General features: G+C 44.6%; 2 protein-coding genes across 4 annotated transcripts in view; one reads left to right on the forward strand and one right to left on the reverse strand.

Moving 5' to 3' along the window:
- Positions 1-5,974, forward strand: part of noc2l (NOC2-like nucleolar associated transcriptional repressor) — a 19,153-nt gene extending 13,179 nt beyond the window's left edge. The window contains exons 15-18 of the mRNA XM_040153067.1: positions 1,348-1,461; positions 1,712-1,847; positions 3,997-4,095; positions 5,738-5,974. Of these exons, the coding sequence (XP_040009001.1) occupies positions 1,348-1,461; positions 1,712-1,847; positions 3,997-4,095; positions 5,738-5,877 (489 nt within the window). The 3' untranslated portion in view covers positions 5,878-5,974. The remainder of the gene's footprint in view (positions 1-1,347; positions 1,462-1,711; positions 1,848-3,996; positions 4,096-5,737) is intronic.
- A 1,287-nt stretch (positions 5,975-7,261) lies between these two features.
- samd11 (sterile alpha motif domain containing 11) overlaps positions 7,262-14,289 on the reverse strand; it is a 50,780-nt gene continuing 43,752 nt past the window's right edge. For 2 of the 3 annotated variants that reach the window (XM_040153126.1, XM_040153128.1), the window contains exons 8-13: positions 13,274-13,389; positions 12,854-12,932; positions 11,794-12,584; positions 10,422-10,555; positions 9,174-9,284; positions 7,262-8,912 (exon numbers count right to left, since the gene is read on the reverse strand). In XM_040153126.1, coding sequence (XP_040009060.1) covers positions 8,628-8,912; positions 9,174-9,284; positions 10,422-10,555; positions 11,794-12,584; positions 12,854-12,932; positions 13,274-13,389 — 1,516 coding nt within the window. In that variant the 3' untranslated portion in view covers positions 7,262-8,627. The remainder of the gene's footprint in view (positions 8,913-9,173; positions 9,285-10,421; positions 10,556-11,793; positions 12,585-12,853; positions 12,933-13,273; positions 13,390-14,289) is intronic. The other variant, XM_040153127.1, reaches the window with a different exon arrangement.

Genomic DNA, 14,289 nt, shown 5'->3' on the forward strand with positions numbered 1-14,289 from the left:
AGGCAGCGACTGACGATGGAGACCACCTCCCTGTGCAAACTCAAAGCCTGGTTAAGAACGACCCTGTGGTTACTGGAAGCTCTTATGGGCTTTTGAACCAGTGGTGCCTCTGCCTTAATGAGTAGCCATCAGTATGTGTATGTGTTTGTGTGTGTTTGTGAGGTTGTGTGGGTGTGCTCTCTAGTTATGCTACCTGTCCCACACACACACACACACACACACTTTTATGTGGCTTTGCTGCCACTGAGAGTGTACCGCTGATTAATATTAAAGAGCATTTAAGGATGAAATTAAAGAGGATGGTCTTTGTGTAATTTAGCTGATGAGCCGTGTGTATGTGAGCATATACACATGGAAGTGTGTGTGTGTGTGTGTGTGTGTGTGTGTGTGTGTGTGTGTGTGTGTGTGTGTGTGTGTGTGTGTGTTAACAAAGTACAACAGACAGCACGGCACTGCGGCAGCGCCAGCCCCTGTCGCCAGAGCTCTCTGCTCAGCGGAGGCTGTCGCCATGGTATCCACTCCCTTGCATCGTGGCAGCAGTAGAGGTGTCACCGCAGGCAAAGGAGAGGGGACAGCCCTGCTGCTGCTGTGGAAAAGGCCACGGCCCCCCTCTGGCCAAGAGCCCCCACCCCCCACCCCCCACTGACATGTCACCCAAACTGAGAGCTAGCCTAATTAATGATGCCCTCCCGCCATCCAGTTCGCACTGGTGTGTCGTTCTCTCTCCTGTGGAAATTTTTTGTATTGTTTGTCTGAATCTAGGCTGAATTCAGAAGTAGCCTTTCCATTTTCATTTTCTGATCCAATCTTTTTTTTTTTTTGTTTCCGGGGGGGTTCTACATGTCACCTATCTTAATAGCCGCACAGCAAACTGTGGTAAATGTGTTAAGCTAACGGGCACAGGAGGCCGTGGTCTGTTCGCTCTATTGGATTTGTTGGTCAGATAATGTGATTGGGCCTAATCAATATCATTCACAAATACCTTTAGGGAAAGGCTGGAGAAGATCTGTTGGTTTCCCCTTTCAGACATCTTCAATCTGCCTGTTTTCCTCATCTTCTGACTCGTATCACAGTCTTGTCTGTACATCTCCTCCTGCTCAATTGATGTGAAGTTTCAGTGGAAAGCCACTTGTAGTAAGATCATTTTATAGCCTGAATGAACCGGCTAAAGACCTCTCTTAACAGATATTTAAAAAATGAACCACCACCCCGGATATTCATGTTTATCAATAAGCTTAGGCACCAATCTGCTTCTTATTTCACAATATATACTTACATACACCCACCCACACCTGTATATACAGTACATTCTTCAACAAAGATTTTAATCACCATGTTCTCTGTCAGGCGGCCTGGGAGAAGCAGGTCCAGGAGGAGGGGACTCCTCTCAGCAGGTACTACAGCCATTGGAAGAAGCTGAGGGAGAAGGAGATCCAGCTGGAGATTTCTGGCAAAGAGAGGGTAACTATTCAACTAAAAAAAAAACCCACCAACATTCACCTCATCCTACTGAAGTTGTCATGAATCACTTCTAGCTTTTTCTTTATGATTGTCAGCGTCACCCACAAGAATTGCTCCTTTACATAAATCATGCTATATAGTGGAAATTTTTACTGGCAGAACAATTTTCTTATGATCATCATCATCATCATCATCCAGGCAGGCTTGTATTTTGACCCTGGTTTTTTTTTTTTTTTTTTGTTTTTTGAAGATGGAGGATCTGGACCTCCCTGAAATCAAACGTAAGAAGATTCAGGAGAAGAAAGCAGAGGACAAGAAGGAGTTCAAGGATCTGTTTCAGTCTGATAGCGAATCAGATGGTGATGATGGAGGGTTCCAAATCAAAGGTAAGCCAATTCTCATTCTCATGCACTTTTCAGTTACACATGACGCTGTCCTGAAAAGTAGGCTTTTTTTTTTTTTTTTTTGCTTTTTTTTCCTTAACTTGTGGAACACTAGGTTATGATGCACTGCCCGTCTTGTCCTCGAGAGGGCTGTGTTTCGTTACAGCCTGGTCTTCTAAAGTTAAGAGGTGATGACAGTGGAGTCTGATTTCTCTACTGTTGTCTCCATTTCTGGGATAGTCCCAATCCTAAAGATTTGGCTACATGAAATGGATGACCTGCAAAGCAATAGCCATGACTCTGAGTTATTAAAACATCCAGAGGCCATTTTTAAGGAATGGAAAATTAAATCCCCAAATCAACCCCAGAGAAAATCTCTTTGCAAATCAGAGAGTTTGGTTCTTTCTTGGCTAAGAGGAGCCGTCAGCTCATTCATCCTTTAAACCCTGTACGTCTCGTCCTCTCAGGGTCGTCCATAGGTCACAGGCAGCTGCAACCTCGCCTTTACAGCTTTATACTCGGACACACTCAAAGCTGAAAAAGCCCTCCCCAAGGTCACAGAGGAAAGGAGTAGGCGGCAGGGGTTTTTTTTTTTTTTTTTTTGGGTAATGCATCTGGACTTCATTGTAGGGAGAGTCCCCACAAACGGATGGGCAGCTGCCGGCAAGCGGTGGGCCTCATCCTCTCACTCTCTGCCCCCCCCCCCCCCCGGTTCTTCTTTCCTCCAGCCCTCCCACCCTTCGCGCACACACACGAACTGAAACCCCCTGACAGGAAGTACAGGCTTGGATCCCAGCGGGGGTTCCTAATTCAAACCAGCCCAGTGGAACAGCCAGAGGTGGCCGCTCCCACTCCTCTCTCTCTCTCCCTCTCTACCTCTTTCATTCTACTTCTCTCGCTCTCTCTTTCTGGCTCTGTGGGCCTCAACCAGCTGCCCCCGCATGTTCTCACAACACGTGCACACACACACACATTTCGGTGATAGCACACAAATCCACACCCACCACCTTGTCGTCCAGTCTTGAAGAGCCAGAAGCTTTTGGGCAGCTCACCAAAGCTCCCTGTGGTCTCACACACTCCCGGAAAGAGGGGGAATGTGAGAGTAGGGGGCTGATGATTTAGATTGGTGTGTGTGTGTGTGTGTGTGTGTGTTTTTCTGGTGTCAGTGTGTGGGGGTAATAAGTCTTCCAGGTCATTTGGGGGCAACCTCAAAGGTACTACTGAAGACTGCTTAGCACCATGTGAGCAACAGAGTGGGAGACAGTGAGAGCATGGTTGTCATCTTTCTATTCAGATAGGAGGGGGAAATGGCTGATGTTTTAATAAATGGTGTGTGTGTGTGTGTGTGTGTGTGTGTGTGTGTGTGTGTGTGTGTGTGTGTGTGTGTGTGTGTGTGTGTGTTTTTTTTTGGGGGGGGGGGCTTGTTTTACTATATTCATGGGGTTCAAAAACTGGGCTCCCACTATACTTTTGGGGACCGAAATGAGAAAACCCCACACGTTTAAATGGCTGTTTGAGGGTTCAGGTTAGAATTAGCTTTAGGTTTGGGCTAGGGAATGCATTATGTCAATGATGGGTCCCCACAAATAGAGTAAAACGTGTGTGTGTGGGGGGGGGGCAGACAGAGGAAGCAGCTCTGTTTTGCTTCTCTCTCCTCCACGCCCCCAGCCTCTCATCACACCTCAACTTCAAAGCTCGTGGACCCCAGTTGTCCCTTTGGCTAGACAACACACGCACTCACACAGTACTCTGAAGATAGCACAACACAATTTCAGGCAAACTCCCAACTTCTCTCCAACACACACAAACACAAACCAGCACACACACCAACTCTCCCAACATCATTGTAGCTATGGAACTTGCCTGCTATCTCCATTTGCTATATTTAGGCCATGAGCATAAGATGTCTGAAATTGCCGGTAGTAAACTGTCATGGGTGTTTGTGCAGCAGCAGCGGCGTCTGTAATCGACTCTCAGTTCCATCTCAGGAGGAAATAGACACTTCAGCTGCCTCTGATACCTGGCCCATATATAGGTGTCTCCAAAGTCCTCAGACATCAGTGATGCATCAATGCAAACTTAAAAATGTCTGCAGAAAGTAACACTAGACAAAATTCAGTGCAGTGTAATGTTTTTCACTGTCTCTCCTCAGGTAAAAAGGGCAGCCGTGGGTCAGATGAAGAGGATGATGATGATCTTGAAGACCTGTCTGACATGAGCGATGACGAGGGGATGGATGGAGGAGACTCAGGTTGGTGCAACATCTGTGTCCGAAAAGCAAGCATACTGGTAGCACTCAAATGATTAGTTTTCAAACATTTTAAAGTCGTAATTTGCTCTGTATTTATTAATTTGTTTTGTATTTATTCACTTTGTATACAGAAGAGACGGTATTACCCCGTATTATCAGTGTATATACACTCAGTTGGCAGTCCCGCAATAAATTCTCCCTTCACAAAGGTTATAATGATCAGTTTTTGTTGAAACTGTTTCAGAGAGGTGGTGATTCATTCGTGTGATCATTTGAGGCTGTAGTTTGTGGTGCTGTTGAGCTGCAGTGAATTACACAGAGAGCTGTTTGTTATTTAGCCTACCCTCACTGAAATAAATGGGGTGGAGGAAATAATAGCAACACCTGTCTGTATCAAGCTGTTACAGCTCAACAGCACCAAAAACTACATCCTCCAAAATGTTAAAATGTTAAAAAGTTAAATCAAAGTTAAATCAACACCTCTAGAACAATTTCAATAAAAACTGACCACGTTTTATAGTATTGCAGATTGAATGATTTGGACTAAATATAAGCAATTTGAAGACGTCACTTTGGACTGGAAACTGTGAGGGTCAGTTTTCTGATATTCTAATCGATTAATCGAAAAAAGTATTGACAAATTAATCATTAGTGGCAGCCCTTAATTTTTGCATTGAAAATGTGCAAGTCATACCCTCAAATTAATAACGTTTGCACAGACATTCCTAACCTCTAATTACCTACTTCAATCGCTTGAATTAATAATTAATGCATAAAGGAACAGAACAGAAACCATTTGTTATTCAGTAAAATACACGTAAGGGATGTCAGATATAACAAAGCTGTTTTTACTGGCCAAAACATGAAATACATCCTCATAGGTCAGTCACTATATATAAATAAAACTGTATAAACCCAAGCAGCCCTGTTGTTTTTGCATTTTGCAACATCCATTGTAGTATCAGAACGAGGAAATGAGTGTTAAGGGGAAAAGGTAAAATGGAATGTTATAACTAGAGTTAAAACATTTAGTTCATTGAAAAATAATCAGCAACTACTTTGATTAATTTTTCGAGTCACTTTTTAAGGAAAAATATCAAATATCCCCTAATACCCCCCCTAGTTTGAGCTACTCAGTGGAGAGAATATGCAACTATTCTTTGGCATATTTGACAGTCAACTGAATATAATGACTATTAAGAATCAACTAATTGCTGTGAAGGGGAGGGGTCACTAAGTACTGACTTGTTAGTAAACTTTTGCACATGCCTTTTTCTTTTTTCTTTTTTAAAGTTCATGAAGTACAAGGTAACAGCGCATTAGCAGTTGAAGAAAGGCTCACTTGTTAATGTTTGTTTGCTGCAGGGGTTTTATTTACTTCTTTGTAATTTTGCTCAAACTTTTGCATACAACAGAATAATAAAATTCTCAGGTGTCTCTACCTGACTGGACTAGCAACAACAACCTGTAACTTTTAACTTTCGGTAAAAGGGATTTAGTAATGCGTACACATAAATGAGGCAATCTGAGTATGGGAATTACTAATTCGTGCACATGAATTATCAAAATGTGACCTCATAGCTGCCGGGCTCCATGCATTCTCTAGCAGCTGAATAAGAAGTGTTTCCTGTCTGTATTCCAGATGATGACGAGGATGATGATGACGAGGAGGGTGAAAAGGCGTCCAAGGCTCCTCAACCACTGTCCTCCTCTGCTCTGATAAAGCTGGCAGAGGGAGACGAGGATCTGGTGGAGGACCTGGAGCTGTCAGATGATGACTGAGGTTCATGGGAGCACACACTCGAGCTTACCGGAAAGACTTTTTATGCTCTCCACCTTACCAGCCATCTATATTTACACTTTTTTTGGATTTTTTTTTTTTTTTGCTATTTTCTTTGCTTTTGAATTTTGTATTACTTCACTTGTACAGTACATGTGTTCATGATATAATATTATTAGCAATGAAATTGTAAAAAGAAAAAATTCAGATTCTTTCCTTGATTTTTTTTTTTTTTTTTCTTTCTTTTTCTTTTCTCTCTCCTCTTCTTTCCCTAAGATGCTAATTAATTGAAGCGTGTAGGTGCATGTTGATGCACATGAGCACCTGAAATAAGTCATTTGTGTCCTCCGTACATGTGCACACCTGTAGGCACCCTCAGGCTATGTGAGGACAGGCTATTTGAAGAGAGCTATGAGCCTCGCTGAGCAGGGCCGAGCCAGGCTGGGCCGGCCAAGAGGACGGGTACAGAGAGGCGGGTGTAGAGCCCCGAGGCAGCAGTGCTGTGCCAGGCTGGCAGGGTGGCGTCTGATGCTGAGCCAAGACTCTCTGCCCAGGTGGTAGAGCAGCAACACAGGCTGATTTGTTTCTGTGCCAGCTCCCCCACCCCCGACCACTGTCTCTTCTGTCTGTGTATTCACATGCTCAGATGCAGCTTTCCTACTCTAACTTATCCCCTTTTCTTTCTCAGCTTGACTGCAGCTTTCAATAGCATTCACCACCAAATTAAAGGTGATACCGGCCTTTTGTTGGGTGAACAACACAGGGCAGATTAGTTGTTTGACATGGACTTAAACGTAGCAAATGAAGATTTGATTCTTGTCACCACATTTCCCCTCTAGTCATTTTCAGTGAATACAGAACCTTCTGGTGCAGAGGCCCAGCCTAAAGCAAGGGGAAGTCCCAGCAGAGTTTGTAGAGTGTACTGCTTCAGTGTAAACTCTTTGAAGGAGGAAGGGGGGCTATTCCTGGTTCTGGTCCTGTGTGTGGGTGTATGAGGAGGGTCAGGTTTATCCCCACAGGCAAGGAGGCCTTGGCCTGCGGCTGAACCTCACACTCTGACAGCTGGTGTTGACCTCAACTGCCCCCCATGGGTCACCTCCCCTACACACACTAACACACACACACCAGAAGACCAAATACTCCCTCCTGCATTTTTTTACAGAAGAACCACGAACACCTGAAGAGGAAAAGGCATCTATACAGTGTCTGACACAGGAACAGATATGACAGAAATGAGAAAACAGAGGAATTTCTTTAGGATTTATTTCACCTGTGTGGTGAATAGAAAAATAGGATGAAGACAAAACTTTTGAAGGGAAATCTAGAGACCATTTTAATTCATTGCTTGCGTAGTTTAAAAAAAAAAAAAAAAAAAAAAAATCCATAACAAATTCAAAACATTTGCATTAAGAGCTTTGTGCCTTTCTTTTCCCTGCAACCAAGAGAAAACCAAGTAAAAGTATCTTTGGAATCCATCTGAAGGGCTAATTATAATACATATCATAATCTGCTTTATCTACTACATCAAAAGTCCTATAAATATTTTTTTTCCTCATTTATATGCTGAAGTAGCATTCAAGATTGGAGCATCTTTTAATATTACACTTTTTTTAAAAAAAATGGCAGAACAGAAGTATGAACAGAAGTACCACCAAAGTTCAGCAAGTCACATTTTTCAGTAAAGAAAACCTTATTCGTGCAACTACATTTAACAAAAAGTAAAAGTACCACGTATGTAACCTTCAAGATATTTTCATCTTAAGCATGATTCTGTACAATTTTTCATGTTTTTCCTACCTCCCACAGTAGTTAACACAAGCGTACAATAACATAAGCCGTACACACCATAGACTTCTTCTCCGTTTCACCAACATTTTTAAGCCTTTGTATGTCAGGAAATGACAGCTCTACCTGTGTCAGACCAAATAGAGTCCATCATGTGAGGCACTAGCCTAGCATTCCCCTGTTGGACCAGTCTTTCTCTGAGACTATTAATGCAAAAAGAAGCAGACACATTGTGAAACATGGTTCGAATTCCACACATCCGGTCATCTTTGGTATTGGGACAGTGGAATGCATAGTTGCAATGATAAGAGGGACCTGGTCAGATCTGTTGCTGCTCAGCATATGCTTTAACTCCAGCCTCTAAAAAGACAGCTCCACGCTGCTGTTTGGCGTCAGGAAACAAGCGAGCAGAGGGAAGGGAGGAAGAGAAAAGAGGGGAGAGGCGTCTCTTTTTAATTCCTGGGTTCTGCAGGGCTTGTGGTGAGAGCAGTCAGAGATAGACTAGAGAAAGAAAGTGAGTGAGCAGAGCTTCCTCCAGCCCAGGAAGGAAGGAAGGGTTTCCGCTAGCGTCTGACTGTCTGACTTGGAAGAATGTCGCATTTGTGGCAGGGCTTCGCTCCTTTTTTTGGCAGGCTGTCTGTGACCAGCTGTCTCCTTTTCCTCTTTCTCTGTTCCTCTGTCTCCTCACGTGTCTCCCTTCCAACCCAGTTTCTTTGGATTCTGCTTGGCTACAGCCACAGCAGAGGAGCTCAGACTCTGATTGGTTTGCCGGATGTGGTCCATATTGTCCAGTTTTTTGTTTTTTGTTTTTTTTTTTTTTTTTTCCTCCCCAGTTCAATGTTTTCCCAAAAGTTTCAGCATAAAGGTCCCAAGGGCGTCAATCTCTCTTTGTTCAGGTTACCCCCCTCCCTTAGCTCTCCAGTTAGTTTGAGACAGGTCTGCCCTCCTCATCCCAGCCTGTCAGCTCCTACGAAGGAGTTTTGGCCTCGTATCTTCCCACCACCGTGGAGCCATTACCGTTTTCCTGCTTGGGGGAGGAGCACCCCGGGGTGGGACCACTATAGGGAGAGGAGCTGCTGCTGGTGGAGGTGGGTCTGTGGGGCAGGGACAGAGAGAGGGGCAGAGGGGTATCAGACGGCGTTGTGAGGGGTCCCCGATCCCGTTCTGGGGGGCGCAGAGTGGCAGAAGGCGGAAACGGGAACGCAAGGGGGAATCCAGTCATGTAGAAAAGCCTGCCAACACGACGTGCCACCTGAGGAGACGAGAGGAGACCATATGAATGTCAGTACAGCCTGTTGAGTATTGTGTAATGTTGTATACTGTATGTTCGAGAGAGAGAGAGAGAGAGAGAGAGAGAGCGCACAAGAAGAGAGGCTGCAGTCTGTGGGGCAGGCTAGTTTTAAGGGAATCAGCTATGCTACGCTAGCAGTTTGTCGTGGGCCTACGGACAGAAATGGACATTCAAACACACAGCTCACTCCCAAGCACACACGCAGGTCTGTGGTGTGTGTACCTGTGAGCGGATCTTGAGCGCGGGCCCCAGCTTTAGTCCCATGGTGCTGAGCAGGTGCTCCTCAGTGAGCAGCGGTAATGTCTCTCCATCAATGGCCTGCTCCCGAAACACCTGGCGAAGACACAGTCGCTTCAGCCACAGCCCCAACACACACACGCAGAAACACACTCGACACACGAACTTACACACCCACTCACACTACCTACAAAACATTGGCTCTATTCCAAAATGTTACCTACCCATTTTGAGGGGAAAAAAGCTGAAGATTATCAGTCAACATTTTTGACCATATAGAGAATCCAGATGTGAAAAAAATGTTGAAAAACCATATCTACTGTCTCTTTAAGGATAGGTTCCGATTTTTCCAACCTTAATACAAATTCATGTGCCCATATGTATACTTAAAGGTCTATTTGCTACTAATCATTTCTCCCGTCTATTGTGGCCCTAAAGAATTCTGTTCCTGGCCTGACTCCAGTGCTGGAGATGAGAAGGACAAAGTCCACTATCTTGTTCCATGAAAAAAAATGACTGTAAAGTTCATCTGAAGCTAAGAAGAAGTAATTTTTCACTAAGAAGACTGAAGATACCCACTTGATCAGACTTATGAACTTTAGAAATCATTATTGCATGGAACATGGATGTCGGATTTGTCCCCCATTTGCCTGCACTGGAGTCACGCTAGGAAGAAATCTCCTTGCGGCACGGCCAGAATGATTGTAGCATCTAGTAAAATACATGTCACCAAGTGTGTATTGTTTTAAGACTCTATAAAAATTACCAAATTTAAAAATATTGTGCCATGTTCTTTTTTATTAAAGATTGAAATAAACTTAAGATTGGTTCACTTTTTTCTCAAAAGTTGGATGTTTCATTTTGGAATAATATGTGGCTGTACGCACAAATACATTTTTCATCCACACAAGCTACAGGTATACACCTCTACATGCACTGCTAACTCACCCTCATTCACACAAAGCTCACAAATATGGCTGCAATTGTAAACATGACCATTCATGCATCCACACACATTCACAATAAACTTGGAAAAAAAAAAAAAAAAAAAACTGTGCTGCACAGGTTTTGTGCTTCCACCCTAAACATAACGAGATGCCTCTGAAAATCCTATAGTGGTGTTGCAGTGTGAATTATTTCTCGGTCACTATTCTTCTATAGTTAGTAGTCAGCCTGCCCCTGGCCTCCATCCCCTCCTCTCTCTCTCTCTCCTCCCTCTCCCTATGTCCTCACCTGTGCGTATTCAGCACATCCGGCCAGGCTGCTTATGAACCCACACACGTCCTCCACACTCCACTTGCTGATGTCCTCCACAGGGTTTGCTGTGCCCGAGTCCTCCCCATCCATGAAAAGACCTCCCACTGAGCCTGAAAGAGCAACAGTGGGTGAAAATGATGTGTCAATGTAAACACTGGGTACAAAGCTGCTATTGAGACTGAGGATCTTGCCTGGTTCACGTTTTTAGTGATGCAGAACTTTAAAAATGGCACACTTCCGAGGCACGTGTTTTGACACAAATAAGCTCGGTTGGACTTATTACTTACTCATTGTCATTATCAATTGATCTGTTGTGTATTTTTATGATTAGTTTAATAATAATGATTAAAAATGTTAAACTACAGACCACCTTGTGATGGGATCACCCCAGGCGCAACACCCATCAACAAAGTTGACGTTCCGACCCATGAGTACTCAGTAGTCATTACTACATTATTACATCGGTACTCAGTGGTCATCGGTCGGGACACAGCCATTTTCGAACTTGGTCTTCATTTTGATCTCAACTGCACATCTGTATTGTTGTGTGACTGTCTTGTATGGTTGTGAAGCTACCGCAGTGACAGTATCCGTCCAAAGACAGACATGCAGACATATAAACACCTGTCAAAGCACTCAAAACCACTTCTGGGGTAGTTCCTGCCACAGTAGGTTTCTCCAGTACCACATTTAGCCACGACACACACACACAGATTCTCAAGGTGATCACTATAACAGCCCCGCTGTCGCGGCTGGTAAAAATGCCAATGATTTTTCAGAGCCCAAGGTGACCCACAGGTATTAAATTTACAATGATATAAAAGATAGAAAATCAGCACCTTCTCACACTGAGAAAGTGAAACCACTGAATATTTGGTATTTTAACTTCATTAATCACAAACTATTAATTACTAATTAAATTTGTGTTGGGATAACTTTATGTTGTTATGTATGGATAAATCAAACAGATTCACCTCTACTGACTAGATTTTTGTATAGCTGCTCATAGTGGGAACTTGTATAATGATAAAATTAGTTTGATAGTTTTCTTGTATTCGCTGAAACTATAATAAATGTTCTGCTTGCATTTAATTCCTATACGGACAAGTGGTGTGTGTGTGTGTGTGCGCGCACTGTGTGTATGTGAACAAACAACCCCCTCCTCCCCCCTTTCTGCCCACGTGGCTGTTCTGCTGGTGGTGTGCATTAGGGTCACACTGGGGTCAGAGGCAGGGCCCCTAACAGGGAGAGGTCTCCACACTAGGGACACACACACACACACACACAGTGACGGTAATGGGTTTCACATGTCGGCTTTCAGCCTTGTGTATGTGTCTGAGTCTCTTACCCGTGTGAAAGTAAGGGTTGGCGTAGGGGAATCCAAAGGGGAATGACTGGGCGTGAAGAGCAGGCAGTGGTGGCATGAACCCAGGTGGCAGGTGGTACTTAACATCAGCCTTGCCCAGTCCAGGGGTGAAGAGGTGGCGACTGGGTGACTCTGTACCTGCTGAGCTACAAGGGGCACTCAGCCTCCCTGAGCTCTCTCCAGCCTCCTTGGCACTGTCACACACTCCCTTGCTGCCACTCTCTTTACCCCTGTCTCTCTCCCTGTCCCTGGGTTTACTAGTGGACTTGGCACCGATGCCCTCCTGCCTCTCTGCATACATCTCTGTGTCACTGTCTGAGTCCTTCATCTCTTCATCCTGCACCTCCCTGTCTCCCTCCCTTCCTCTGTCCACTCTTCCTCCTGTGTGATCCCCATCACGGAGCTGTATCTGGTGGACCCTGCGGGGGGCCTTCCTGGATTCAGCATCGGGCCCAGCAGTGGAGCTCTGTGCCTGGGTGTCTTTGGGTGTGGAGGACGCCCCTGGTTGTTGCTGGTGGTGGTTAAGGGTTAGGAGGGGTGTGGCAGCCCCGTGGCGAAGCACCAGCATTGCATTTGAACGGCGGGCCAGTTCCTCGCGGAGAGGATGGCCCTCTGGGATGTCGTGGAGGCTCCGCAGGGCTGGATGGTCAGGGGGCAGGCCAGGAGGTAGAGCTCCCAGAGGGTCGGAGCCCAGAAGACGCTGCTGCTGCTGCTGTCGCTGGTGGAGATTCTCCAACTCCTTCTGTCTCAGCAGCTCTGCTGACATCTCAAGTCTAAGGCAGTGAAACACAAAGGAACTTTAAAAATTTACAGTATTTCACATTTACAATACAGTTTACATGGGCATATATTAAAAACATATAAATATGTCAACAAGTTTGTTTTTGAAACATTTCAAACTTTGAAGCTTCTATGTGACAATAAACCCACATCACAAAACTTACTTTTAGTTTTCGTTACATTTATCATTATATATGGCCTTAATAATCACTATTATCACATCCTGTACCATAATAGCACGCACGCACACACACACACACACCTGGCCAAATTCTGCTTCCTCAACATCTCCTGTTGCCGAGCAAAAATCTCAGCTTGAGCTGGTTGGAGGAAACCATACCCTATGATAGAAATAGCAAGAAAATACATACACAGCTGTAAACAGAAAATTTTAAAAAGCACCCAAATGTTAGAAACTATGGGGAAATAGCACAAATATATGAGCCAACATGTTAAAAAGTGACTTAAGTTACCAAAAGATACTCTGCAAAAACACAAATCTACATTCCTTGTCTGTTTATTGTAATATCCTACAGCTACTACACCATTTTGGAATTTAGTCGTCTGGTTTGATACAAAGCCATGTTAGTGCAAATGTGGAAATTACTTTTCTTTTTTTTTTTACCAATTGGTATTGTACGCTAGTATTATCTATTTAGCCTTAGCATTATTGATGACTCACCAGGGGCCTGGCACAGAGCAGAGGGCATGCCCAGGAAAGGAGGCCGCAGGTGAGGTCCTAAGGCGATGTGAGGGGCAGTTGGAGGGGACAGTAGCGGCGGAGGGTGGGACAGTTCTCTGTGGACACAAATATAAAAAGACAAATTAAGTTGAATTTGGATTTTAGTGAATAAGTTAAAATGACAAGGGCATTAAGCATGGATTTATGCATAATGCGTGATGGTTAAATGAATAGGTTCAATCATTTTTTGTTTTTCTCTTTTCTCAGTACGTCTCAGCTCAATCTTTTGTGTGTGTGCACACTGCCACACCAATGTATGCGGTGTATTTTTATCAGCGGAGCTCCAGAGGCCCCCGTGTCGCCCCAGTGCCTCATCAGTCTTGTCACGCCGCAACAAGCGCCGCTGGCCATTGCTGTACCCTGGACTGCAGCCTCTCCTTCCCCCGCCGCCTCACACATACACACGCACGATATATACACAGAAAGACACATACACACAACGCTAGACCCACACACATAATGAGGGCTGAATGCACAATGCCAGTGTGTCATGCTCCGACAGCTGGGGCGGCCCCTGTGTCTTGACCGGGGCCACGGGCTGAAGGACCTTCTAATTAACACTCATCCCTCCTCTCTCTTCTCTCCTTTTTACGTCCTTCTCCCTTTTCCCTCCCTCTCTCCCTCTTGCTCTCTAGGCTGCATTGAATCCGGTGAAAGGATGGAGCGTCCTGCAACCTCTGCTTCTGAAAAGGCCTCTCCATTATTGGCTTCGTCTTTTGTCCTCCTTGAGGGGGAAAGGCGCCTCTCACCTTTCTCCCTCTCTCTCCGTCTCTTGTTCTATCCTACCCATCTTTTTTTCTCTTCTTTACTCCTGTCTCTCTACTTTTCTGTGACCTCTAAAAATCTGTCTTGTTCATTTCTTTCTTTTCCTCAACTTTATTTCTTTCACCTATGTATTTTTCTGTCCCCGCTTCACCACTCCATCTCATCCATCCAAGCTTTGTCTTGTCTCTTTG

The sequence above is a fragment of the Xiphias gladius genome, chromosome 18 (assembly GCF_016859285.1).
Source record: "Xiphias gladius isolate SHS-SW01 ecotype Sanya breed wild chromosome 18, ASM1685928v1, whole genome shotgun sequence".
NCBI classification, from domain to species: Eukaryota; Metazoa; Chordata; class Actinopteri; order Istiophoriformes; family Xiphiidae; genus Xiphias; species Xiphias gladius.